Source organism: Callospermophilus lateralis, chromosome 7, assembly GCF_048772815.1.
Source record: "Callospermophilus lateralis isolate mCalLat2 chromosome 7, mCalLat2.hap1, whole genome shotgun sequence".
NCBI classification, from domain to species: Eukaryota; Metazoa; Chordata; class Mammalia; order Rodentia; family Sciuridae; genus Callospermophilus; species Callospermophilus lateralis.
In genome coordinates, this window is record NC_135311.1 from 7,598,253 (window position 1) to 7,623,019 (window position 24,767).

Consider the following 24,767-nt stretch of genomic DNA (forward strand, 5'->3'; position numbering starts at 1 on the left):
CAGGGCAAATGAGAACTCTTTCTTTGAGCTCAAGAAGATGAAAGAATTAAAATCGTGATTAAGGCTGTACACTGGCTTGGAGCAGAAGGATGGGAGAGAAAATAAATACCCCAGGGACCCACATATAAACAGACCATAAGCAAGGTGAGGCTTGAGGGTCGTGGAAGGCCACCTTGCCCATCCTGCCCCAGAGCACAACGGTGCCACATGGGCACCCATAAACACTGCATTCCCTGGTCCCTGCGGGGGTGTGGGCGAGGGGTCGGAACGTGTGCTGTGGTGTTGAGGCGCATCGTGGCCAGGCTAGGGCAGGACCAGCCCCTGCTGATGGAGTGGGAGGCAGGGTATGGAGCCCAGGCTTTGGGGGTCTGCAGAGAGAAGGCAGGGAGAGGGGAAATCAGGCTGCTGGGGCAGTGCTTGTAATATTGGGGTGACCCCGGGAGGCAGTGGCAGAACCAAGAGCAGCAGCCTTCCCAGGAAAGGTAGAAGCCTTAGGCTCATCCCCCGCTGGCGGCTGGGGAATCACGGGTTGGTCCTGTGTGGTAAGAGCCACGCAGCCAGACCCAGAGGCCAGGCCCACTTCCGCCATAAGAAGAAATACTGTGTGGCCAGGGAGGCGGACTCTGGCAACGGGACTCGGGGAGAGTCCCTGAGCCTTGCCCTGTCCTGTGCTCTGGGCATGTCTGCGGGGACCGTAGCAGGTTAGTGTTGAGGAAGGACGTCCAGCAAGGTGAGGGCGTCTGGCGTGGCACCCACTGCCTCCATCACTTCCGCAGGAACTTCTTGTTGAGGAGGAAGATGAGAAGGTTGACATTGACCTTGGCCTTGTTGAAGAGCTTCATGACAGCCACGCCCTCATACTGGAGCTGCAGGAGGTCCTAGGAAGCAGCGGGCAGGGCGGCTAAGGGCTTCTGGCTGCTGCCCAGGCAGCCTTCCCTCGCCACAGGTGGCACTGGCTGAATGCCACTGAGACAGGGCCCTGAAAACCCACTTCACAAACAAGGCGGCCAAGGCCGAGAGGGGTGTGGTCACTGGGCAAAGCAGCAAGGCAGGCAGAGCGGGGGCTTGGAATCAGTCTTTTCACTCAAAAGGCAAAAGCAGAGCAGAAAGATCTGGATTTAAAACCCGTTTCCCTGAACACCGGCTCTGACTTAGATTGGCTTCTTGACCTTTGAGCCCCAGGGACTGTAAACCAGGTATGACGCCTCAGGGCAGAGGAGGGGATTAAATGAGGTACATGAGATAGGGCTTCCGACACAAAACCTGCTTCTGACACCACCAGCCACTTCACTGTCCCGGTGGGTAGTGCTGGGGTCTGTGTCAGGGCAACGGAGGAGCTTGGGCTGCCCGGCCTCCCGCTGATCCGGTGGACAGCCAAGCTGAAGTCATGAGGCCTAGGGAAGTCGGGTGGCCATCCTCTTGAGGCCAGCACCTACAGCCCACCACTGGGTGTCCTGAGGGTCATGGCGTGTCCCCTCACCTGATAGTGAAGCTGGAATCGTTCCATGTCCACGCCTAGGAACTTGGCGTTGACTTCAAACATTCCTGCCTCATCTCCAGGGGTGATGTCAAAGATGACATTTCTGAAGCTGTCGGGAACAGAATTCAAAACAGGGACCCATGGCCTCTTTCCAGAGCTACAACCTGGCTCTTGCTGCTTCTCTTCCTGGGTGACAGGGTGCGATATCCAGAGCCCAGTCTTCCCGTCTGTCTCCCTGGGTGGGTGGAGTGGGGGGAGGGTGGAGCAGGGGCCGCTCTGTCTTCTCCCAGTTCTGCATCTGCTCACAGGGTATCTGTCCTGCTGCTCCTGCCTGGTGTCCTCACTTCCGGAACCATTCCCAGCACCCTGAGTCCATCCAGAACCGTCCTACACCATGTTCACGGTCCTCGACTCTGGGGTGCCCTGCCTGCACCATCACGCGAGCGGCTCCTTCAAGGCAGGGACCACGCTCCTGTTTCCCTTCTCCCCCCTGCTACCCTGTGCCCTGCCTAGAGCCATCGCCAACAGGGGACAGGAAGGGCTGACATCCTGCCTTCCAAACACACATACTGAGAGGTGGGGAGATCTTCGATTTCCACCAGGACGCCCTTCTCCAGGAGCTGGACAGCAGTGTAATGAAGAGATGGCTGCTTCTTCCCCTTCCTGGAGCTCCTGATGAAAAGAAGGACCCAAAGAGCTCATCCAACAAGCTCTCCAGCACCACAGACCCCCGTTCCCCGGGATGCAGGAAGGAAACGAGGCCCGAGGAAGGTGCCTCACTCAGGGTGGGAGACAAAGGAGGGGACTGCTGCTCTGAGATTCCCAGCTCCAAACTGGGAGACAGGGGCAGAGGGGGGCGTGGGCTGGGTAGAGGTCACAGGTAACTTCCAAGTGCAGGACGGCAGCACCTACTTGTTGCTGGGGGCCAGGTGGTCCAGGCAGGCCCGGATGTACTGGCTGTAGTAGTCGCCCTGCTCCTCGTAGAAGGCCGTCTTCGTGCTCAGGGCCTGGAACGTGGCCCGAAGCTTCACCAGCTCTGCCTTCCGCCGCTGCCGGTGCCTGCGCTGGTTGCGGATGTCCTGGAGTTTGGGACCGAGGGAGGGGGTCAGCTGGCCCTTCCTGGCTGGACAGCCCTGGGGCCTGACACAGGCTGTGAAACACTCACGGGGAGGATGTTAGGAAGAGCAGGAAGAGGCAGATTTCTAGCTGTTTTTCCTAAGAGGACAATCTCGAGGATGCCATCCCAGGCCCTTAAGGCACTCGTGACTCTGACTGGTTTCTAGGCCCCTCATTTTTTAGCAAAAGAACTGTAAGAACATCCCCTTCCCTGGCTAAATTTAGAACGTTTTCTTTGAAAAGAACCCTGTCCTTCCTCTAGCAGGTGACAATTTTGGGGAGCATTCACCAGGACAGGCCTGCCCATGAACCCCTCATGTCGGTGTGCAGGTACCTGGTACAGGTGTGTGCAAGCATTTGCACGCACATACACAGGTGCCTGCGTGCAGATACCCAGAACTCAGACCCAGGTCATTACCTTGGCCAGCTCATCCACCAGTCCCTGATAGCCATCGCTGGCACTGACCAGCCCCAGGCCCTCTAGTCTACGCAGATTCCGCAGGACACGCCGCTGCTTCTCTGCCAGGGGCAGGAGGGAGTGAGCCGTTAAGGAGCGGTGTCGACGCAGAGGCTCGGGGGTCTGGGCTTCACAGGCCTGGCGCCGGCACATTAGATGCTTGTGGGCTGCTTCCTAGGGGCAGAGATGCTGGATGGGGCGCCATTCTTCCCCCCAACCAGGACAGGCCAGGGACCCCAGCAACCCAGGGAAAGCACCCCAGAGCCTAGCTTCTGGGGGGGACAGTGGTGGGAAAGGACCTAGCAGTGGAAAACATCAGGGTGTGACATCCTGACACTTAGTGTGACACACGGACAGGCCTCGTGGACTGCCACAGGATGGAGGGGCCCCCAGGAGAACCAGACAGAGGCTGCAGCATAAAACATCTGGATGGACATGGCTGTGACTTCCCAACCATGGAGTTCTGTGCCGCTCAGGGTGTGGGGGCACCTCCCTCCCTGCTCCACTTGAGGACCTGCCTCTACTGCCATCACCCCCTTTCCTCTGGGGAGCCCGGCTTTGTTTTTATTCCAGCTGGCCCCAGCCCCCACCCACTTCCCACCTTCTCCTGCCTGCAGCCGTCATTTGGGGAGCGAAACCCTTCTGCACTCTTCCAAGTACCCTCTTGGAATGCCCCCTGCAGCCCCAGCACAGCAGACCCCCACAGGAAAGCTCATTTCAGCGTGGGGAGTGGGAGGGACGTGGCCTCCACCACCCGGCAACCCGAGGCCCCTGAGGCAAGGCTGCTCCTGAGCCTGCTCGGGGTGGAGGGCAGATGCTTGGCCCTCGGAGCCCTCGTCACGGGCAGGCCGGGCACCTGTTTTAGCCAGCCACACGAACCAGCAGCGCAGAGGGAGTGAGGTGGGTGAATGAGGCAGGAGCTGTGGGTGGGCTGGCCTGGTCACCTGGCCACTCACCTGCTCTCCAGTAGCCGAGAGGGACAGGATCTCCTTGAGGGAGTCCCCAGGGTGGAACTGTATGATATCGGCCAACATCTGCTTGGTGCTGTGGAGGGAAGGAGTGGTGGAAGGGAGTGGAGAGGCAGGACAGGGTCTGGACACGAGTGGCAGAAACCAGAGGGTGGGCGTACCCCTGGGGCCCTCGGGGGGGGGGTAAGGAGAGAGTGAGGGCTCAGAGGGGGGGAGAGGAGTGTGGCCAAGGACACCTCTCCCTCAGAGGGTATTCCTTGGAGTCCTTTGGCTGAGGGACATGTCCTCCTCGCAGCCCTGGTGTCCCTTCTGCAGCGCTCTCAGGGTACCTGGAACCCCCTTCCCCTGGTGGCTGTGTTCTCCCCAGCCCAGCCTACTGTGTGCTCTGATGAGGACCAAGCACAGGCCTTGCTGGCTCGTTTACTGAGCAATAAGTGAATGGAAGCGGCTGCCTCGTTGGCCAGGAGACTATCTGGTTGCCTGGCTCCTCTTCTGCCCAGGTGACCGGCCCAGTCCTGCTGGGGTCCTGCCTCACTCTTGCAGAAGTGGGGTGAAGAAGAAAAGCCCCATGCCCCGTCCTTATTATCACAGGAATGGGAATGAGAACGTGAGCTCCCTCACCCTCGGCCTGTGGGACTTTGGAGGAGTCTCCTTCCTACTGAGTTCCTTGCTTAGCTATGAAGAGGGAAACCACCACCCATAGCTTGTCCTAAACGCTGACATTAAAAAGAATTTGGCTGGGCACGGCGGGGCCTGCCTGCAATCCCAGCAACTCAGGAGGCTAAGGCAGGCAAATCACAAGTTCAAGGCCAGCCTCAGCAACTTAGTGAGACCCTGACTCGGATGTAGCTAAGTGGTAGAGTATCCCTGGATTTAATCCCCAGTACCACCCACAAAAAATTTTCTAATTACAAAAATTTTATAGATAGCACAATATTCAAACTCTGATTGTTGTCCATATCTTTTTTTCTTTCTTTTCAGGGGGGTTGGAGGTGGGTACTAGAGATTGAACCTAGGGGCATTCTATATCCCCAACCCTTTCTTTATTTTAAGTCATGGTCTTTTTTTTTTTTTTTGTATCAGAGATTGAACCCAAGGGTGCTTAACCACTGAGCCACATCTCCAGCCCTTTTTATTTTTTACTTTGAGACAGAGTCTCCCTAAGTTGCTTAGAGCCTCACTAAGTTCCAAGGCTGGCTTTGAACTTGTGATCCTCCAGGCCACTATGATTACGGGCATGCTCCACCTTTCCCAACTAAGGCAACGTCTTATTTAAGTTTATAGGATTTGCTTAAACCTTTCTTTTCCCCTTTTTTGTATGTGTGGTGCTGGAGATCAAACCCAGGGCCTCGTATAAACTAGCAAGCGCTCTACCAAGGACTGATTTATTACATTTTCTTTCTTTCTCTCTCTTTTGATTTTCTTTTTGAGACAAGAGCTTGGTAAGTTATTCAGGCTGAACTTGGGCTTATGATCCTCCTGCCTCAGCCTCCCGAGCAGCTGGGGTGACAGGCTTCGCTGTCGCCCATTTCTGAACCGTCCTTTTCTTCAGCTATAACCCGAGCACAAAGTCAAGGTGGCAGAGGGCTGAGACGGAAGCAAGGGGAGTTTAAGCGGAGCTTCAGGGAGCACCTCCTACAGGCTCAGGGGCCAACAGGAAAGTGGAGCCACAGTATGGGGCGCAAGGCCAGGGAGGGTCTCAGGGGGGCAGGGGCCACCACACCCACCTTAGAAGCAGGCTCTGGGCCTTGGTGTCGTCAGCCTCTGCCTCAAGCCCTTCGAATTTGTTGGCGAGTGTCAGGGACACTTCGAGCTTGCTCAGATCCACGTGCCCATCTGCAGCTATGTTCTCCCCTGGGTGGATTGAGGAACGAGAGGGACAGTGCTCAGATGGGGTCCCAGCACCGGGCTCCCCACACCCTCTCCCAGGAGCCCTTCCCGGGCTGCCCCGTGGTTCCACACGATACCCTCGACCTGAGCACCACAGAAGGACCCTGTGTTGCTGGTGGTGCTCCCCACACCTCAGCCCTGGGGCCAGAGCGGGGGCTGGGCCGTCCCCCCACAGCCTGGTGCCCCTGCTCTCCCCCAACCCCTTCGTTCCGTCCTCTAGCCTTGGAAACGTCCCTCCGCGTCTCTTGCACATGACTGAACTGGCCATCGACATAATGGGAGTGGGTCCCTCTGGGACCTGTCCACTCTCTCCAGGTCAGTCTGCAGGCCCGTGTCCACCTCAGAACAGGGAGGCGAGGGAGGGGGACGTCACCAGCTGCTGGCACGCACCCCAGGCTGAGCAGACATGCCCACGTGCCCTCCCACTGCCCCTTCCTGTCCCTCCCTCTTGGCAGGTCCCAGCTGCCAAGGGGGGGCACACACCGATGAGGTCAGGGATGGTGGGCAGCTCCCCAAGGTCCTCTAGGAGCTGGTGCAGGGGGTCCTGGTGGTCAGGAGCGACCCAGTCCTGGTGCTCCAGCAGCAGCTGTGGCGGAGGAAGGACAGAAGCTGCAGGGACCCAGCAAGGCCTTCCTTCTGGGACCAGCCTGCCCACCATGGGCTTCCAACCCCCTCCCCACCTAGCCGGTATCCTTCAGTCCCGGCCCCTCACCCTGTGCGTGTTGACCAGCTCCCCGACCGTGATGTACACCATGGGCTTGGCCACAGCCACCATGTCTGAGTACTCATCCATCGCAAAGCGCTCCTCTGGCTCTGGCACCTGGCAGGCTCTGCAGATGAACTTCCTGTCCCCAGATAAAGGGCAAGTGAGATGGGGAGGGCTGGCATCCCCACCGTGTTCTGTCCCCGTCATTCCTTCCCTGATCCTCTCTAGAGACTGCTGGGACCCCTTCTGACTCTCTAGTCTCAGCTCCTGCCCTGGCTCTGTCCCAGTGTCCCACTCAAACCAACCTCTTCTAATATAGCCCTCCCCTCTCCCCTGGGCAGTCCTCCCCCCGCCTGGCCCCCACCTGGCCCCTGCCTGCTCACCACGCCTCTCACCCCTGTGCCTCCCTCCCTCATGTTCTCCACAGAGGAGAAGTGGGCCACGGACCGTGGGAATGGAGAGAAAGGACAGAGAGCAATGGGATGCCAGGACCAGACCTGAACTTGAGGTGTGTCTCCTCCAGGTAGTCATTCAGCACCTGCAGGTGCCGGCTCTCCCCAGAGAAGGCCTTGCCAGCCGCTGCGTGCTGCAGGAGCTGGGCTATGGCCCCCAGAGCATGGCGCTGGGGGGCGGCCAGGGCACCGCCCGCTGCCAGGGCCACGATGTCAAAGGCATCAGGAGCGACCACAGCGGGGTTCAGGAAGCGGTAGTACAGCAGGTTCCCCACCACCTAAGGGCAGAGGACACTTTCCCAGAAACGCCTAGAGGCCACCCTCACAGCTACCCCTCTATATTCCCAGCTCTCGTAGCTAGAAGGGACCACTTGGGCCAACCCCTTACTTGGCAGAGAAGAAACCAGACCCGGAGCAGGTGGGCAATTTGCTCAAGGTCATGCATCAAACTTGAGCAGGAGGCGTGTCTAGAACCCATGTCTCCCAAGAAGCCACCCAGGCCCGGGTTCCTTCCTGGGTTCCTTTCTGTCGTGGGAAGCCCTGCTGATGGGCGAGGCTCGGTTCACAGGGGGGAGCATATTTCCTCCTTAGATTTTACAGCACAGGGTTCTCTCTCCCTTTGCCTGTCTGGGGAGTACGGCGCCTGCAGGGCTCAGGAGGGGGAGGGGGAGACGACACTTGCCTTATAGACCTCAGTCTCTATGGCATCGGGGAACTTCTCTGCCAGGGTTGTCTTCAGAACTTTGGCCACATACCGCATCCCATAGCTGGGGAAAAGCAGTAGGTCTGGGTTCTGCCATCCCTAGCCAGAGCGTGGCCTGGCTGTCTGGCTGCTTCTGCCTTCCCAGCCTCACCAAAGCTGAGCCCAATCCCCGTCCCTTCACTTCTATAGGCAGGCCCCTGCGGCCATCCTCCAACACCTCTGAGCCTTGTCAGGGACAGGGCCTGGTCATCTACTAAAGCTCTCCCGCTGCCTCCAACACGGCTGGAGAGTCTCTTCTTTGAGACTCCCGGCTCCTCTGCAGAATACCCAGGTCACCTATCCCCTGCCTTCCCCAGGGAGGCTTTAACCTACCCCTTGGGTATCTGGCATTCATAGACACAACACTGTCCCAAGACAACCCAGGAGGCTCTATTTTTTTAAATATTTTTTTTTTAGTTGTTCATGGACCTTTATTTTATTCATTTATTTATACGCGGTGCTGAGAATCAAACCCAGTGCCTCACGCGTGCTAGGCGAGTGCTCTACCACTGAGCCACGACCCAGCCCCAGAGGCAGCCAATCTTGTCAGGGATCTTAGGAGCTGTGAGAGGCCTGTCTGGGCCGAGGCAGGGCCTGCCCGGGCCGGGGCAGGGCCTGCCCAAGGAGGTCAATGAACGGGAGTGGACACTCCGGTCCAACTGCTCACCAGCCGGAGACTTCAGGCCCTTTCCTTTCCCTCTGAGGGTGTGTTCTCTGGTCTGGAAAGTGGCAATGACCACTCTTGTCCTTTCTAGCTTATTTTAATTTTTTTAAATTTTTTGGTACTGGGGATTGAACCCAGGGGCAACAACCCTACCCATTCTTTATATATATTTTTTAGAGACAGGGTCTTGTTGAGTTGCTTAGGGCCTTGCTCAGTTGCTGAGGCTGGCTCTGAACTCAAGATCCTCCTGCCTCAGCCTCCCAGCGGCTAGGATTACAAATGTGCAACACCATACTCGGCTCTAGTCAGACGACTTTTATTGACTAAATTTTAAGAAGGGAAAAACTATAAGGTGCTTTACTATTTCGAAGTATTTCTTCTGTTTGACTTTGTGGATCAGAGTTCCATTTGATCCCCATTTGCTCAGACAGTAATGTCCCCATCATCATCTCAGGTTCCCTGCTCTGGCTCCCATGACCTCCAATAGGACAGACCCGCCGCTGAATTCCACCCTGGCAGTGGCTCCTGGCCCTCCAGGCTCACTCCCCTCTCGGGCTGTCGTCCAGTTCTGCCCTCCCCTGATGGCTGCCCTGGGCATCCAGTGCCCAGCCTGCGGCACAGCAGTCCTACTTACGGAATTTGGTCCACAGAAGAAACAATGGCCACGAGGAACTTGTCAGTCACGGCAAGGAGGTTGCGCAGGGAGATGTCCAGCCTTCTCTGGACCTCGGGGTGGCTCAAGGCCTGCTCGGGGGTGACGTCATAGGGGAGACGGCTGTGGGCAGAGAGACCAGGTAAAGCCGGAGCACCTTCCTGCTATCTCTCTCCCCAATCTCTCTCCCAACACCAGGGTTTCACACTGACTTGCTAAGGACTTGGGGAGGTTTACAGAACTGTGTGGCAGGCGAGGAAGAGTTAGCGTACCCACGGGAGGCTGGAGAGTGTGGGAAGGAATGGAGAACCTAGAATTTATGTCAAGACTCCTAAAGGGAACCAGAGGAAATAAGGGGACGCCCATCAAGGTGTGTCTGTGTGTGTATGGAACTTGGGATTAAAGTCAGGGGCACTTTACCACGAAGCTACATCCCCAGCCCTTTTTATTTTTTATTTTGAGACAGGGTCTTGCTAAGTTGCTAAGGCTAGCCTTGAACTTGTGATCCTCCTGCCTCAGCCTCCCAAGTTGCTGGGATGACAGGTGTGCGCCATTGTACCCGGCCCCATCAAATAGTCTTTGGCACTTGGGACAACAGGGAAAGTTGGGGACTTGTATTTCCCTCACTTATAGCCTCCTATGCCATCCAGAGCAGCCGTTGGGATTGCCAGATCTCCTCACTGGATCCATTTCCCTAGCACCTGTGAAATTGAGCAATGCCCCCAACCTACAAGGATAACCTATTACTTCCATGTTCTCATTTGCTTATTTATCTGTAAGTCTGAATATTCATATGAACCCCTATCAATAAGAAGTCTACATCCTAACTCCCACAGCTATTAGGCACACTAGCATAGTCGTGTGTGCCCACTTTATGTTGAGCCCACAGGTGTCAATCACTGGAGCGGGTCTGAAAGGCTACCTTATTTACTCCTATAGGGGTGGTGTCGTATTTGCATGAATCAGCATGCTCATCCATATGTCACCTTCAAACCCACCCAGGCTTCCCCAGTGAGGTCCAGCTGAAGCTGATCAGAGAGAGCTCTCCTCTGCCCATCTGCTCACCTGCGCTGCCCCGTCTGGGCCTCAGTCTGGTTGATCCAGCTCTTGTAGATGTGGACGGGGTCTGTGTGGATGCTAAGCACTTTGTCCTCCAGCACATCCTGGATAACCTTGCCCAGGATCTCCCGCAGGGCGCTCTGTCCCCGCTCATTACGGTAGAATCTCACCACCAGCCTCACCACCATTGGGTTGCCTGTCACTATGTCCTGGGGCCGTTCCACCTTTGACCTGTGGTTCAAAAGATCAATGCAGCTGGTCTCCGACTCTGTGTAGGACAGATAGTTTCTTTTCCTTTCTGGGATTTTGGTTCTTGGAAGCCTGCTCTGGTGTCCCTTTTTTTTTTTTTTTTTTTTTTTTGGTGCTGGGGATTGAACCCAGGGGTGTTTTACCACCAAGCTACATCCTTTTTATTTTTTATTTCCAGATAGGGTCTCACTAAGTTGCTCAAACTTGCAATCCTCCTGCCTTGGCCTCTTGAGTCACTGGGATTACAGGCATGCACCACCATGCCCAGATAGTGTCTTTATCTTAAGAAATGTCCTGCTATCTCGGTTTCATCCTTTTTGCTAATATGTCAGCCCATGTCCGCCCACTGTGCTACCTGGAAATGCCCTATAGTCCTTCCATGGAGGCAGAGAAGACGGCTTCTGCTGCCAATCTACCCTGCACCTCAACAAACCATCATCTTGTGTGGTTTTTTGGTACCAGGATTGAACCCAGGGACTCTCAAGCCACATCCCCAGCCAGCCCTGTTTTATATTTTACTTAGAGACAGGGTCTCCTTGAGTTGCTTAGGGCTTCACTAAATTACTGAGGCTGGCTTTGAACTCATGATCCTCCTACCTCAGCCTCCCAGATACTGCGATTACAGGTGTGCGCCACCGTGCCCAGCGGAGCCGTCACCTTGTGAGGGAGTCCCAGGGGCATCACCTCTGAGCCCACCCTTTCCCCTCCTCTGCATCTGGAGAACCCACTTGATTTCCTCCTGCAGCGCAGTCTTGAACAGCTGGAGCAGCAGGTAGGCCTCCCGGCGGTTGGAGGCGTAATTGTACAAGCTGAAAATCACTGCCTCCATGAACTTGGTGGTCCTATTCTGTGGCATCTGAAAGATCAGCTTGGCCAGGTAGATGGGTTGAGTCTACAGTTGGGGAAACAGGAAGGGCGGATAATGGAACCCAGATTGGAGAAAGTAGTCTCACCTTCTTAGGAAGCAGACAGTCTCTCCCCCAGGGATGGGGCATTAGGATTATGGGAAAGGATACCTTGCAAGGGGGAAAAGACACAGAAAAGGTCTTGGGCCCTGAGGGGGTGGTAGAGCCTTCTCCTTCCAAAGTCCTCTGCTCACCTGGAGCAGGTAGAAGAGGTGCTGGTAAGCTTCTAGTTTCTGCCGTTTCTCTTTGCTCAGCGACTTTAATCCCTTCTGCTTGTCCAGAACCATCATATCTGACAGCTGCTCCTTATTCTTCTTGGTCAGCTTCTTGCAGTGGGAGACCACTTCCTGCAGGTGCAGGAGAGCAGGCAATACGACCAGCCCAGGCCAGCACCGTGCATGGAACATATGGTCTAGAATCAGCGCCTGGATGGGCCAGGGCTCTCTGCTGTTCAGGGAACAGGCGTGAGCCAGGAAAGAGCAGCGGTTCTGGGGCGAGGGAGGGCCCCTCCTACTGCCCAGACTCCATCTGGCACCTCTGCTTTCACAGGAGTGAGTCCCCAAAGAGGACCCGGCTGCCAGGCTGGAAGCATTGTGTCTACTTGTGTTTTGTGATTCTTTATTTTTTTTTCCCCCTTCAAGACTGGGGATTGAACCCAGAAACACTTTACCACTGAGCTACATTCCCAGCCCTTATTTATGTATATTTATTTATTAATTATGGTCATTTTAAAAATTTATTTATATGCAGTGCAGAGAATCAAACCCAGTGCCTCCCACATGCTAGGCAAGGGCTCTACCACTGAGCCCAGCTCAGCCTATTTATTTATTTTTAATTATTACTATTATTATTGTTAATTTGGTACTGGGGATTGAAGCCAGGGCTGTTAGCCACTGAGTCACATCCCTAGCCCTTTATATTTTTCATCTTTTATTTTGAAACAGGGTCTCACTAAGTTGCTTGGGGCCTTGCTTCGTAAGTCGTCGTCGCCGAGGCTGGCTTTGAACTTGTGATACTGTTGCCTCAGCCTCCTGAGCCACTGGGGTTACAGGTGTGCACCACTGTACCTGGCCCCCTTTTTTGTTTTTTATTTTGAGGCAGGGTATCTCCAAAGTTGCCTAGGGCTGGCCTCAAACTTGCAATCCTCCTGCCTCAGTTTCCCTAGTGGTTGGGATTACAAGTGTGTGCCACTGTGCCCACTTTGCTATTATTTCGTATTAGACTGTTATGCAAATTTGAGGGCAATATCACAATGTCACTACCATTTTCTCACTGCATGTTTGTATATCCGTTAACAGTTTAAGAAGTTTCCATATTTACCTTCACATGTGGCCTGAGGGTGGGGTGGGTAAACACTCTTATTATTTCAGTTTCCTAAATAGGAAACAGGCTTAGAGGTGAAATGACCACCCACAGCTCTTCACTAGCAGGCAGCAGAGCCGGACATTCCAATTCCACCTCCCCTGTTCTTGCCTACATCCCCAGCCAATGGCTCACTGCAAGGCCAGAGGACCACTGGAATAGGACTCAGGCTTTAGTGAAAAAATCCACACATTTTGAAAAGATTTCATCAGCAACCAGAGACTGGCCAACGTGCCCTCCCCAGAGGCAGCTGGATTTGGTGGTGGGGGTGTGGCTGAGGGCCCCTCACCTGTAGGGTGATCCGGTTCTTCACCAGCAGGCCGATCTTGATGTCCATGAGGTTGAGGTCCTGCTCCAGCTGCTGATTGGAGCGGATCTTTCTGACCACCTCTTCCTGCAGCTTCAGCAGCTCGGCCTCGGCTGAGAAGTCCTGCTGGCTTTGGTTGAGGAGGTGGGCAAACCTGCGCACCACACTGAGCGGCGGGTGGGCTGCGTGCACTGCCGGAGGGCGGAGATGTGGGGTCAGAGGCCTCCCCCAGCCTCTCTCCACTCCAGTCAGCTCACCCTCAGGCCCCTCTGTTGACCTCTGCTCGAGGCCACAGGCCCTGAACTTCAGACCTGCTCTACCTGGCTCTGTCTCCTGGCCAGGTCTGTCCCTGGGCTCCTTGTCTTACAGTTGGGGTTGACAGGGAGCTGTTCTTCTGCCCTGATGTGCTCCCTGCCCTCTGTAGGTGACCTGCCACACCACAGCCAGAGCCCAGCTGCCTCTGGGTCTCCTTGGAGGCCTCCTCCCGTCCATCCCCCTCTCTAACTGGGTTAAGCTGCTTCTCCTGGCACTGACCAGCCTCCTCTTGGCCCCGCTGCCTGGCAGAGCTCTTGTTGGGAGGGTCTGTGCATGCAGGGGAGCCCAAGAGATGGGGCGGTTGACGTGTTCCATAAGACAGAGAAAAGGTGGGAGGAGAGGAGGAGCAACAGAAGAGGAAGAAGAGGAAGAAGAGGAAGCAGCAGCCTCTGAGCCGCCAAGCCACCAATGCATACAACGTCCGCTATAGGATGGACGTCATGATAAGGGCTTTGGTTTTTCTTTCTTTTTTTTTTTTTTTTGAACCCAGGGGCGCTTAACCATGGAGCCAGACCCTAACATCCTCAGCCCTTTATATTTTATTAGAGGCAGGGTCTCACTGAGTTGCTTAGGGCTTCATTAAATTGCTGAGGCTGGCTTTGAACTCATGATTCTCCTGCCTCAGCCACCCGAGTTGCTGGGATTACAGGGGTGCGCCACATTGTTCTAAGTGTTTTAAAATCACTCCACGAGGTCCAGACGCCATCCGTCTTACTGATGACCCTACGAGATGGGTGTCACCATCTCTAACGTGTAAAGGAGGAAACTGAGGCAATAAAGAGGTTAGGTAACTTGCCCAAGCCACACAACTAGCAAGTGGCAGAGCTCTGGGCAGAGTCTGGGGGCTGAAGAAGTTGGGAAACAAGACCGGGAAGAACAAATTTTTTCTAGAAAAATCAAGAACTGAAAAGATAAAGGACGGTCTTGGGTCAGTGCAACAGCCAGGCTGGGAGAGGTGGGCAGGGAAGGAAGCTGGCTGCCCTGGAGACGCCCGAGGCCCCTGAAGGGCAGGACGGGGGAAGGAGGACTGAGGAGTGAGGGAGGGGACTCGAGAGGGCATGTTCAACCTGAAGCCCAAGAATGCGTAGCCTCCAGCCCAGAGAGGCAGGGGGCTGCGGGACCAGAGGTAAACATGGAGATGACACTAGTCAATTCCACAGAAAAGAAAGGCACCTCAGGGCTAGGCTTCTGGATTTGAGGGCCGGGGCCAAGAGCAGCAGAGAAGGGTGTTCTTGGGAAATAAAGGGCAGGAAGATGGCGCCCCCTCCAGTGCTTTCCAAGTTCCCCTGCATGGTACAGAGACCGTCCGCCTTGCCAAGGCCTCGTGTGTGGGGCCACAAAGTGAGGTGGCAGAGTCCCGGGCCAGGGAAGCGACAGAGTTGGAGAAGGTGGGAGCCCCAGGGAGAGGAGGGGAATCTTGTCGTTTTGGCCTGCTGTGGTAGATACGCCGGGAGCAGAGAGGACCTGGCGAGAGGCCCTTTGCCTGTAACGGGCCATTACTGGGTCACCACCCCCGCTCCACACTCCTGCGCGGGCAACTTGTGAATGCCTGTCCCCTAACTGCTGTGCACCCCAAGAAGGACCACCTAGACCTGCCTGGCTCTGGGGTCTTATGTCCCCATGAAGAGGGGAAGGGTAGGCCAGGCAGCTCACCTAACATCCTGTAGTCATCCCGGGCTTTCCTGGCTCGGAAAAATGCCTGGATCTTCACAACGGAGTCAACCTGCCATGAACACAGACAGCAACAAGGTGGCTGGCTGTCCTTGCTCTGGTCTCATGGGCAAAGGTTGGACTAGGGGCCGGGGGACCAGGGTGACACTCACATTCTTCTGGAAGTAGCGCAGGCGCCTCAGGTATTGCCTCCGAGCTGCACACATCCGGGCCCAGGCCTGGATCTGGAAGGACACGCTGTCTCAGAGCACAAGGGTAGAGACCCACCCATAGACCCAGGCCAACCCAGCCAACTCCAGAGGTCACGGGGTTGCGAGAGGACTACAGAATTGTTCTCAGAGCATCCCTCAAAATTCAGAAACCCACCAAGCCACGATACCTACCTTGATTATGGCATCCAGGTTTGCTTTAAAATACTGCAACTGTTCCAGGTAAATTTTGCGCTGTCTATAACCCCGCCAGTGAGCCTGCAGAGCAGGAGAGAAAAGGAGGTAACCACAGCAGGTGTCCTCTGGCTCAAGAGACCTGCAGGAATAGCCTGTCCTAGGGTTTGCAGAGAGGGTGGGGAGAAAGGGAGGAAGGGAAACTGGTCCTGTTCTCAAAGAACTTCCCACTTTATGGGGAAGACTGAATGGTGACGCGTCGCCAACCATGTCTCCTGCACACTCCCTGGCCCCAGAGGACACGACGCAGACACACAGACACCACCCCTGCACACTAACACCCCCTCATGGAAACTCAACTGCAAGAAACAGGCCTAAGAGATGATCTATTAATAGAGCAAACACCTACTCACCAACTTCACCAAAGCATCCACCATATCCCCCCAAAATACACTCAAGACACCCATATGCAGACCACCCACACCCTATCACACACTCCACCTCCCTCACACGCACAGAAAGTGGGTAGAGAACATTCTGGAGCAACATGCAGCTGCGGATGGGAAGCGCGTACAGGCACAGAGCCGTGTGTCCATCTCCGCCAGTGGCCACTTGGGCAGCAGGTTCCTGTTGTTCTGATAAGTCACACTTTTCTCTATAATGACACCATGCAGCAGCGGACCCCTCTCTCAGCAAATCTTCCCGCCAAGGTTCCTGATAGCTGTCAGTCTGTTGGCCTCTCCGGGGCTGGTCTGCTGCAAAGGGTCTACCAGACCAACCCCTCCCCAAGCCACACCCCATCTCTTCTCTCAAATGCAAACCTCACAGCCCTCCTGTTTCAGTCTTTCCCAGGAACCTCTTCCTTTCACCCCAGGCTTGGGAGAGATTAACCTTTCTGAAGTACCACTTGGATAGCACTGGACAGAAGTTCCTGACCCTCTGGCCCCACCCCCCACCTGACTTTCCACTGGTCTTCGACCATCTTAAGAATGCCGGCCACAGCGGACATTTCATGCCTTATGAGGTTCTGGCCTTGAACCTTTATTTGTGCCCACCCCCAGCCCAGCTCTACCTCTACACACTGAAATTCTTCCTGTCTTTTAGGCCAGTGCCAAGCATTTCCCAGTGTGCAAGCCTAGGTGGTCCTCTACCACTGACACTGCTGTGGCTTCACCCAGTTGTCCCCCCATCCTGCCTAAAGCCACTTCTCCTGGACAGGTTTCTTCCTCAGGCTTACTCAGTCCCTGTTAAGCTAGGATGAAAAAGAGGCAGCCTGGCCCATACACCAGCGGTCCATGTTGGAGCCCAGAGGCCAGCAAACCCATGCCTGCCCTCTGTACTCCCCCTCCCACTTCAGCCTCTGCTGATGTACCCAGTGGAAAGTACTGTAGGGAGAGGCAGAGGGCTCTTCTCTCTTTCCTTTTATTTTTTTTCTTTTTGGTACTAAAGATCGAATTCAGGGGCACTTAACCTCTGAGCTACATCCCCAACCCCTTTCATTTTTTATTTTAAACAGGGTCTTGCTAAGTTGCTGAGGCTGGCCTTGAACTTGTGATCCTCCTGCCTCAGTAGTCTCCTGCATCGTTGGGATTATAGGTGTGCACCACTGCCTTTTTCTTTTTTAATTTGGAGACAGGGTCTCACTAAATTGCTAAGGCTGGCCTCGAACTTGCAATCTTCCTGCTTCGGCCTTCCAAGTTGCTGGGATTTCAGGAGTGTGCCACCATACTTGGCACCAGAGGGTTTCTCTCTCTGCTCAGTCCCTACCCAGCCCCGACAAAGCGCTTCCTTAATAATCTGCCTCCTGGGCTGGGGCATGGCTCAGTAGCAGAGAATCTGCCTCACATAAGCCAGGCCTCAAGTTGGATTCCCAGCACCACAAAATGACCAAAAACGACCAAAAGATACACGCTTCCTAATCTGGACTAGTCAGAATTCAGAACCCTGGTTGGGTTCCAGCTGGATCAGAGGTTTCAGGAAAGACTGAAATCTCAGCATGCCCAGTCAGTCTCATCTTTGAGGCTAGAGGGCAAGTGGCCTGAGGGTCTCAGCTACCTCTCTGATCCAGGACCCCACAGTTCTAGAATGAGAGACAAATGCCCCTGCACACAAACACGCGCACCATCCCCGTCTCCTCTCCCACTGTCGTGTGGCTCTTCATCTCCAGGTGTGAAGTCCTAGCCTAGGCTCAGGAGGGGAGTCCCCATGATTCAGAGTACTACCTGAAATTCCAGAAGCTCTGTACTGAGCTGTGGGACCAATGTCTTAATCGCAACATCTCATAACGGCAACCACTAATGGAGCCCACGAAGCCTTCCATGTGACTTCCTACTTACTCCTCACCATCAACAGAGGAGGTGAGTACCGTCATTATCAACGAGAAAACTGACTGCTGGAAGGGTGCAGATAAGGGGCACAGACAGCGTCTTTGACCTGGAAGGGTAGGTCAAGGAGGCAAACTCTGGCCTCTGACTTCAAAGCCCGAGCTCTCAGTTCCTGCCCTGCAGGCCCGAGGTCATAATCGAGGGCCATCTGCCAGTCTCAGGCTCACAGGTGTCTCCCTTGGTATTTCTGCTGTTGTCTTTGTATCCTGACTATCACAACATCTAACGTCGCCTGCAGTTCCTGCGAGGGGAGAGATGTGACCACTCACTGGGGGTCTCAAGCCCATCTCCCGTGCTTGCCGTGTGGCGTGCTTTGCAGATGCGGGGCCTTCCGAGGCACTGATTAGATCAAGCTAACAGCCCCATGTGGTCCTCCAGATATCCCTGCCTGCAAGGTCTCCCGTTATTCCCGGCTTGCACAGTGCCCTGGCTATCCTCCCAGCTGGCCAGGTGCGTGAGGGCCAGCCTCAGAGGCCACACTGGACCACCAGAGGGTGGACGAACCCGAAGGGCTGGCTGGAGCTGAGGAAAGGAAGAAAGCTCCCCTGTCCCCAGGCACAGTCCAGCCCTCTCTGTTCAGCCACTAGCACCTCCTCACACCCCCTTTTCTCATGAGGACATCCCCCTGGTGTCTGACTAAATCTTACCTCACTCTTCCTTTGGGGAGGCTAAAAAGCACCCCTTCCATTCTCTGGACAGTGACGAGGAGGCCACTAACCAGGTCACCTCATGTTCCTGCCTGCTTGCCAGGCACTGCTTATAAACACTGAACTTCACTCACTGAACTCTGTAACAACCTTACCATCATCTCTTATTTTTCTGGGAGTAAACAGGCAGAAAGAGTGACTCTGAAGGTCACACAGTTAACAGGAGCAGGGCTGGCTTCCAACTTCAGTTGTCCCTTCCAGGCTCCGTGCTCCACTGCCACCGTCTAGAGGCCCAGGATCCTCCCAATCCCCGCGGTCAGGAGGAAGGGGAGTGACACCTACAGCTCAGGTCAGCCTGGGCCCAGGACACCTAGAAAGCCGGAGATGCACCTGGATCTTCATGACGGCTGGGACCCAGGTCCTCAGAAAGTGTGCACGCTCAGCAAACTTCTGGCGGACCAGGAAGCCACGGAGGCGGGCCTGCAGCTGGACGATGAAGCCGACGTTGGCCTTCCAGAGCTGCTGGCGGTCATGGGCAGCAGTGACTTTGGTGATGGCCGACTGTGGGGGCAGGAGAGAAAGCCTACGGTCCTCTGACGGGCAGGAGCCTCTCCTTTAGGGCAACCCCGTCCGTGACCCCTTGCCCTGGAAGGGTCCCTGCCCACCTGGATCTCTTCACGACTCAGGTGGGAGGTGTGGAGGTGGCCGTTGAGGGGTTTCTCCCAGGTCCCCTGGAAGGTCTTCAGGTGGAAGTAGTAGGCGGTGCCATCCCTCATGTCATGTTGAACCCAGAAAGCTGTGTCCCCTGAGCAGGAGCCAAGGAAGCAGACAAGGTTGAGAAGGCACGAGTTGGCCGGGGTAGGCAGAGAAGCCGAGGGCCAGCGGGGCCCTTACCTGCACGCCTCTTCTTGGCCACGGCACCCTCCAGGGCCCGCTGGTAGCCATCGGCACAGTCGGGAACCACTCCTCGGAGGGCCACAGCAGGGTTCCGCAACACCCGCTCTGTCTGGGCCGCCTTGCCCTCCTTGATGGCCTGGTTGATGGCAGCCACACCGAGGGCCACTGACAGGCGCAGGAGAGAGCAGTCAGTCCTGCCCTCCAAGTCCCTCCCACAGGCCCTGTCCTACCCAGTGGGGCAGGACTAAAAAGAGAAGGACAGGGCTGGGGCTGGGGCTCAGTGGTGGAGCGCTTGCCTGGCAGGTGTGAGGCACTGGGTTCGATCCTCAGCACCACATAAATATAAAATAAAGGTCCATCTATAACTAAAAAAAATTTAAAAAAAATAGAAGGCCACGAGGTCACCCTATCTGATGGAGATGGGGAACATCCCAGGATGGACAGACAGTCATGAGGAACAACAGCGGGTGCTGTGCTTGAAGGAGGAGCTGGCCGTGCGGGAGGCTCCTGAGGAAGCAGGCGGGCCAGGCAGGCAGGTGCTCAGGGGAAGCAAAATTGGCTCATTCCAAGGTCAAAGGCAGGATATGGGCAAGGAATTCTGGGAGAGTTTCTTAGGAGAGTACAGAAGTGGGAAGGGCTAATGTGCACCTGCCCTCCAGTCCCCACAGACCCTGAAAACCGGCCCCCTGAGCACCCCCAGCACACCAGGGTCTGCCTGCACCATCCTGCCCGTTCCCCTCCAACTCTGGCCAACCTTTCTTCTCCTCCCCAGGACTCAACATTCTTTAGCCAAGCCAGAACTCATTGTTGGAAGCAAACTCAACTGACCAGCAGAAATGGGGTGGATTTTGGGCCACCCCATGATCTCACAGGCTCATGTTGCAGGGAAAGCGCCCACAGGAGGGCAAAGCAGGAAGCAGTGGTGGGCTAGGCTGTCCATTCCTAAGAATTTCCTGCCGCGCTGCTTGCCAGGAAATCCACCCTGTGGTGCAGGCAGCAAGCCTCCTGTTCTGCCTCCTCTCAGAGTCTGGAGGGAGAGGCGGGGTGGGGTGTGGAGGTGCTGGGTGGCTGCTTATCTGGGATGCTGCCGAGTCCCTGTGTCCTCCCCTGCCCTCCCAGTGCCCCTGCTCAGCCCGTTTACTTCTCTGAGCTGTGCTTGTGTCCTGGTTGGCTCTGACCACTCCCTGGCGGATCTCCTCCAGCCACAGCACAGCTCCAGGATCACCTGTCACCTGGAAAATTGAGAGAGACAGAAAAAAGATAAGACCTTAGGCTGACCTCTCCAGGTTCCCAGGCTAAGCAGCCAGGGAGAACCGAATCGCAGGCAGACACCAGGAGCCCAGGGATGGCAAACTTCATTCCCTTCTTTCCTGCGCAGGCATGGCCTTGTGGCTTCCTGGGACTGCCACCAGGCACCCAGGCACAGAAGGCTTTTTTTCTTTTTTTGTGTGTGATACTAGGGACTGAATCTGGGGGTGCTTAACCACTGAGCAACACCCCCAGCCCTTTTTGGTTTTTATTTTGAGGCAGGGTCTTGCTAGGTTGCTTTCAGCCTTGCTAAACTGCTGAGGCTGGCTTTGAACTCACGATCTTCTTGCCTAATCTAATCCTAGTGGCTTAGCTTCCTGAGCCACTAGGATTACAGGCGTGTGCCATTGCACTCGACTTCAGAAGGCTCTTTTTCTATCCAGGCTGTCCGGAGCACTGATTCCACTTGTCCATGGGTCTCTACCTGCCTATCTTCTCATACCCTCAATATATTTTTTTAATTTTTCCCTCAGGACTAGGAACTGAACCCGTGTGCACTCCACCACTGAGTTGCATTCCCAACCCTTTTAGAGACAAGGTCTTGCTAAGTTGCCCAGGCTGGTCTTAAACTTGAGATCCTCCTGCCTCAGTGACCCGAGTAGCTAGGATTACAGGTGTGCACCACTCCAACCAACATCTCAGTCTCTACCTCCTTCCCAATAGCTCCATTCCCTGCCCTGTGTCTCGGCCCTGCCTAGGGACAGCCCACTCTGGAGTCTCCACCTACCAGCCCCCACCCCCACTTCTCAACACCTCAACTCACACCTTCTCAGGCTGGTCCTGGCCCCAACCTTTACCTACTCCTTTCTGTTCTTGCTCCACAGGCCTCAGTGCAACAAATTCCACAAGGGGGAAGGAAGATTAGGTGAGTCCACAGGACAACACAGCCTGTGCCTGTGACAGTGTCAGTCTGACACCCAACCCCAGGTTTTGCTTCCTCCCAACTTTCCTTATAAGTAACAGACGATGGAAACTAACATTTTCTTAATAAATATGTGCCAGGCGCAGAGAGAGTGGGCGGGGAAGGGAGGGGAGGGAGAAAGGGAGAAAGAGAGAAAGAAAGAAGGATCCTATTATCAGTACTAGGGATTGAACCCGAGTGCTCCACCACTGAGCTGTATCCCCAGTCCTTTTTTATTTTGAGACAGGGTCTCACTAAGTTACCCAGGCTGGCCTAGAATTTGATTCCCCTGCCTCAGTCGTCCAAGTCACTAAGATTACAGGAGTGTGCCACTGTGTCCTGCTGAAGTACTTTTTTTTTTTGGTACCAGGGATTGAACTCAGGGGTACTTGGCCACTGAGCCACATCCCCAGCCCTATTTTGTATTTTATTTAGAGACAGGATCTCTCTGAATTGCTTAGTGCTTTGTTGAAAGCCACAGCCGAGTTGGGATGGCGCCTGGCATGTTGCCAGAAGGAGTGGTTGAGAGGTGACTCCAGCGAGCCATTAAGATGATGATAATTAAGTTAAGCTGTGTATAATTGCTGTGACTGGATGATGCTGGATTGAAACAGGCTGTGTATTCAGTTGTATATAGACCCCTGCTGTCCAGCAATAGGGCTGCTCCTGCTGCCTCAGGCGCCCGCTACTTTTGAGTTCTCAGGGAGTTCCCATTGAGTTCTTGCTGAGCCCGTTGAGGGCGGGAGAGTTCCTAGTGGAGTTCGGGCAATAAAGGAGTTCCTGTTTGAACCAACAAGTGGCTGTGACCTCCCGATTTGGTGCCACCAAATGCTGCAGTCTGGCTGGGCACAAAATAACTGAGCTGCCACAAGGCACTTGTAGGTTCAAACAGGAACTACTTTATTGCCCGAACTCTCACTGGCACTCCACGTGCCCTCAAGGGGCTCCAGGAGAACTCAAAAGTAGCGAGAACTCAAAAGGGAAAAGCAGGAGCCGCCCTATTGCCGGACAGCAGGGGTCTATATACAACTGAATACACAGTCAGTTTCGATCCAGCATCATCCAGTCACAGCAATTATACACAGCTTAACTTAATTAATCATCTTAATGGCTCGCTGGCTCACCTCTCAACCACTCCTTCTGGCAACATGCCAGGCGCCATCCCGACTCAGCTGTGGCTCTCAACATCTCTTCACTGTTGCTGAGGCTGGTTTGAACTTGTGATCCTCCTGCCTCGGCCTCCAGAGCTGCTGGGATTACAGGTGTGCGCCACTGCGCCTGGCTTGCTAAAGTACTTTTCTGAATTAATGTTTATAAGGAACATAAAACAATGCTTGGCACAAAATGATGCTTGGCACCTCACTTAAGCCCTGTAACTGTGAGGTGAGCTCGTTATGTCAAGTCTGTAGACGAGGAAACAGGCAAAGGGAGGTTAAGTAACACTGCAGGATCAGACTATGCGACACAAACTCAAATAATCTGGCCCGGGAGCCCTAGTTCTCAGCCACTCTCTCTACTGCCACATACTCAGGGCACCGCTTGACAACTCTCTTGATTTTCACCCACGTTCTGGGAGATCTGTAGGAGCGAGGTATGTAGTATTTTACAGATAAATAAATAAAGTTCAGAGACTTTAAGGGTTTTGTCAAGGACAAGTGGCCAGCAGGCATCGGGGTAGGGAATTCAGCCCAGGTTCTCTGAGTCCCAGGCCTGTGCTCTTCCCAGCTGTCCAGTGCCCTGGCAATTGGAGCCATGCTTCCCCATGAGATCCGAATGCTGCCTGTGCCCCGCACCTTGGAGTGTGGCCATCAGGTTGGAGCTCTGCCTGGGTGCCTGCTGGGCACAGCTGTACCCACAGGGCTGTTCCTCCTGCTCTGGTGACCCACCCGGCCAGCCCTAACCTCACCTGGGCCTTCTGCCTCTTGGCTGCCACAAGGAGGAGATGATACCGAGGAGCAACAGGAAGGGTGACATCTTCCAGGCCAGCTGCAGGAAGCAGCAGGGCAGACAGGGTCTTCTCAGAGCTGCCCTGGTCCAGAGCCTCATTGATAAGACTGACCGCAAGGACCTCTGAGAAAGAGAGACCTAGATGGGCAGAGGCCCCAGAACTGTGGCTGAGGGAAGGGATTGCCTTAGTGAGACCACCTTCCCCCTGGCCTGGACTATACTCACGATCGGTCTCTTCTTGGACCTGGGCGTTGACCTGGCTCACGGTGGCCTGCAGGTCATTCCAGCTCAGGAAGGTCCCATCTACTCCACGCCCCTGTCGCAGCTTCATCAAGGCATCAAAGTACCTGGCAGCAGGGAGAGGGGAGCGAGGTGAGTGGTGTGTGCACTGTCAGCCAGAGTCAGGAAATGTTTGAGCCAGTTCCTCTCGTGACCTTGGGACATCATACTCTCTGGGCTCACCCCCACCCCCACCCCCACCCCACCCCCACCCCACCCCCACCCCCACCCCCACCCCACCCCCACCCCACCCCACCCCCACCCCCACCCCCACCCCCACCCCAGGCAGTTCTTTCTAAGGCTTCTCTGCAGGTTTCTCCCTGACCTCTAAACAGGTGCATCCTAATTTTTTGTCTATAGAACTCTTCTCCCTGAATTCTCGCCCCTAACCTCAGGACTTAAATGCTAATGACTCCCATTATATCTCCAGCTGCCAGATATCCCAGCAGCCTCTTCAGAACCTCCACCCGAGCGTACAAGGAGCACCTGGGCCAGGCACGGTGGCACACGCCTGTAATCCCAGTGCCCTGGGAGGCTGGGGCAGGAGGATGGGAGTTTGAAGCAGCTTCAGACATTTAGCAAGGCCCTAAGCAACTCGGCGAGACCCTGTCTCTAAATACAATACAAAATAGGGCTGGGGCTGCGGCTCAGTGGTTAAGCACCCCGGGTTCAATCCCTGATACAAACAACAACAAAAACGCACGGACACCCCTCAGCTCACATCTGGACTCCTGATTCCCCATTAAACTGTGTCCCAAGGTCTCTTCCTTGCCCCAAACCCTGGAGTCAACCTGACTCCACTCCCTGTCACATCCCACATCACTCCACCACCAAACCCTGCCACTTCTGCTTTCAAAACAGCCACAAGCTGACGCTTCTCTCCACCCTCACTGCTGCTGCCCTCGGCCACAGCCCATCACTAGTGTCTGGATTACTCTAACAGCTCCTAGCAGGTCTTCCTGCCTCGCCCCTCGCATCCCTGCCATCGATCCTCAGCCCAGCATCCAGAACGACCCTGCTAAAGTA

At 55.1% G+C, this 24,767-nt stretch overlaps 1 protein-coding gene across 1 annotated transcript in view; it reads right to left on the bottom strand.

Annotated features, from left to right (window-relative positions):
- Positions 1 to 669: 669 nt before the first annotated feature.
- Iqgap3 (IQ motif containing GTPase activating protein 3) overlaps positions 670 to 24,767 on the bottom strand; it is a 39,645-nt gene continuing 15,547 nt past the window's right edge. The window contains exons 14-38 of the mRNA XM_076861723.1: positions 23,688 to 23,809; positions 23,422 to 23,585; positions 20,448 to 20,538; positions 19,304 to 19,471; positions 19,075 to 19,214; positions 18,800 to 18,970; positions 15,379 to 15,462; positions 15,148 to 15,219; positions 14,978 to 15,047; positions 12,992 to 13,200; positions 11,535 to 11,687; positions 11,164 to 11,327; positions 10,193 to 10,417; positions 9,110 to 9,250; positions 7,752 to 7,836; positions 7,115 to 7,347; positions 6,624 to 6,756; positions 6,395 to 6,497; positions 5,749 to 5,875; positions 4,010 to 4,097; positions 3,015 to 3,227; positions 2,393 to 2,559; positions 2,051 to 2,152; positions 1,481 to 1,589; positions 670 to 878 (exon numbers count right to left, since the gene is read on the bottom strand). Coding sequence (XP_076717838.1) covers positions 765 to 878; positions 1,481 to 1,589; positions 2,051 to 2,152; positions 2,393 to 2,559; positions 3,015 to 3,227; positions 4,010 to 4,097; positions 5,749 to 5,875; positions 6,395 to 6,497; positions 6,624 to 6,756; positions 7,115 to 7,347; positions 7,752 to 7,836; positions 9,110 to 9,250; positions 10,193 to 10,417; positions 11,164 to 11,327; positions 11,535 to 11,687; positions 12,992 to 13,200; positions 14,978 to 15,047; positions 15,148 to 15,219; positions 15,379 to 15,462; positions 18,800 to 18,970; positions 19,075 to 19,214; positions 19,304 to 19,471; positions 20,448 to 20,538; positions 23,422 to 23,585; positions 23,688 to 23,809 — 3,448 coding nt within the window. The 3' untranslated portion in view covers positions 670 to 764. The remainder of the gene's footprint in view (positions 879 to 1,480; positions 1,590 to 2,050; positions 2,153 to 2,392; positions 2,560 to 3,014; positions 3,228 to 4,009; positions 4,098 to 5,748; positions 5,876 to 6,394; positions 6,498 to 6,623; positions 6,757 to 7,114; positions 7,348 to 7,751; positions 7,837 to 9,109; positions 9,251 to 10,192; positions 10,418 to 11,163; positions 11,328 to 11,534; positions 11,688 to 12,991; positions 13,201 to 14,977; positions 15,048 to 15,147; positions 15,220 to 15,378; positions 15,463 to 18,799; positions 18,971 to 19,074; positions 19,215 to 19,303; positions 19,472 to 20,447; positions 20,539 to 23,421; positions 23,586 to 23,687; positions 23,810 to 24,767) is intronic.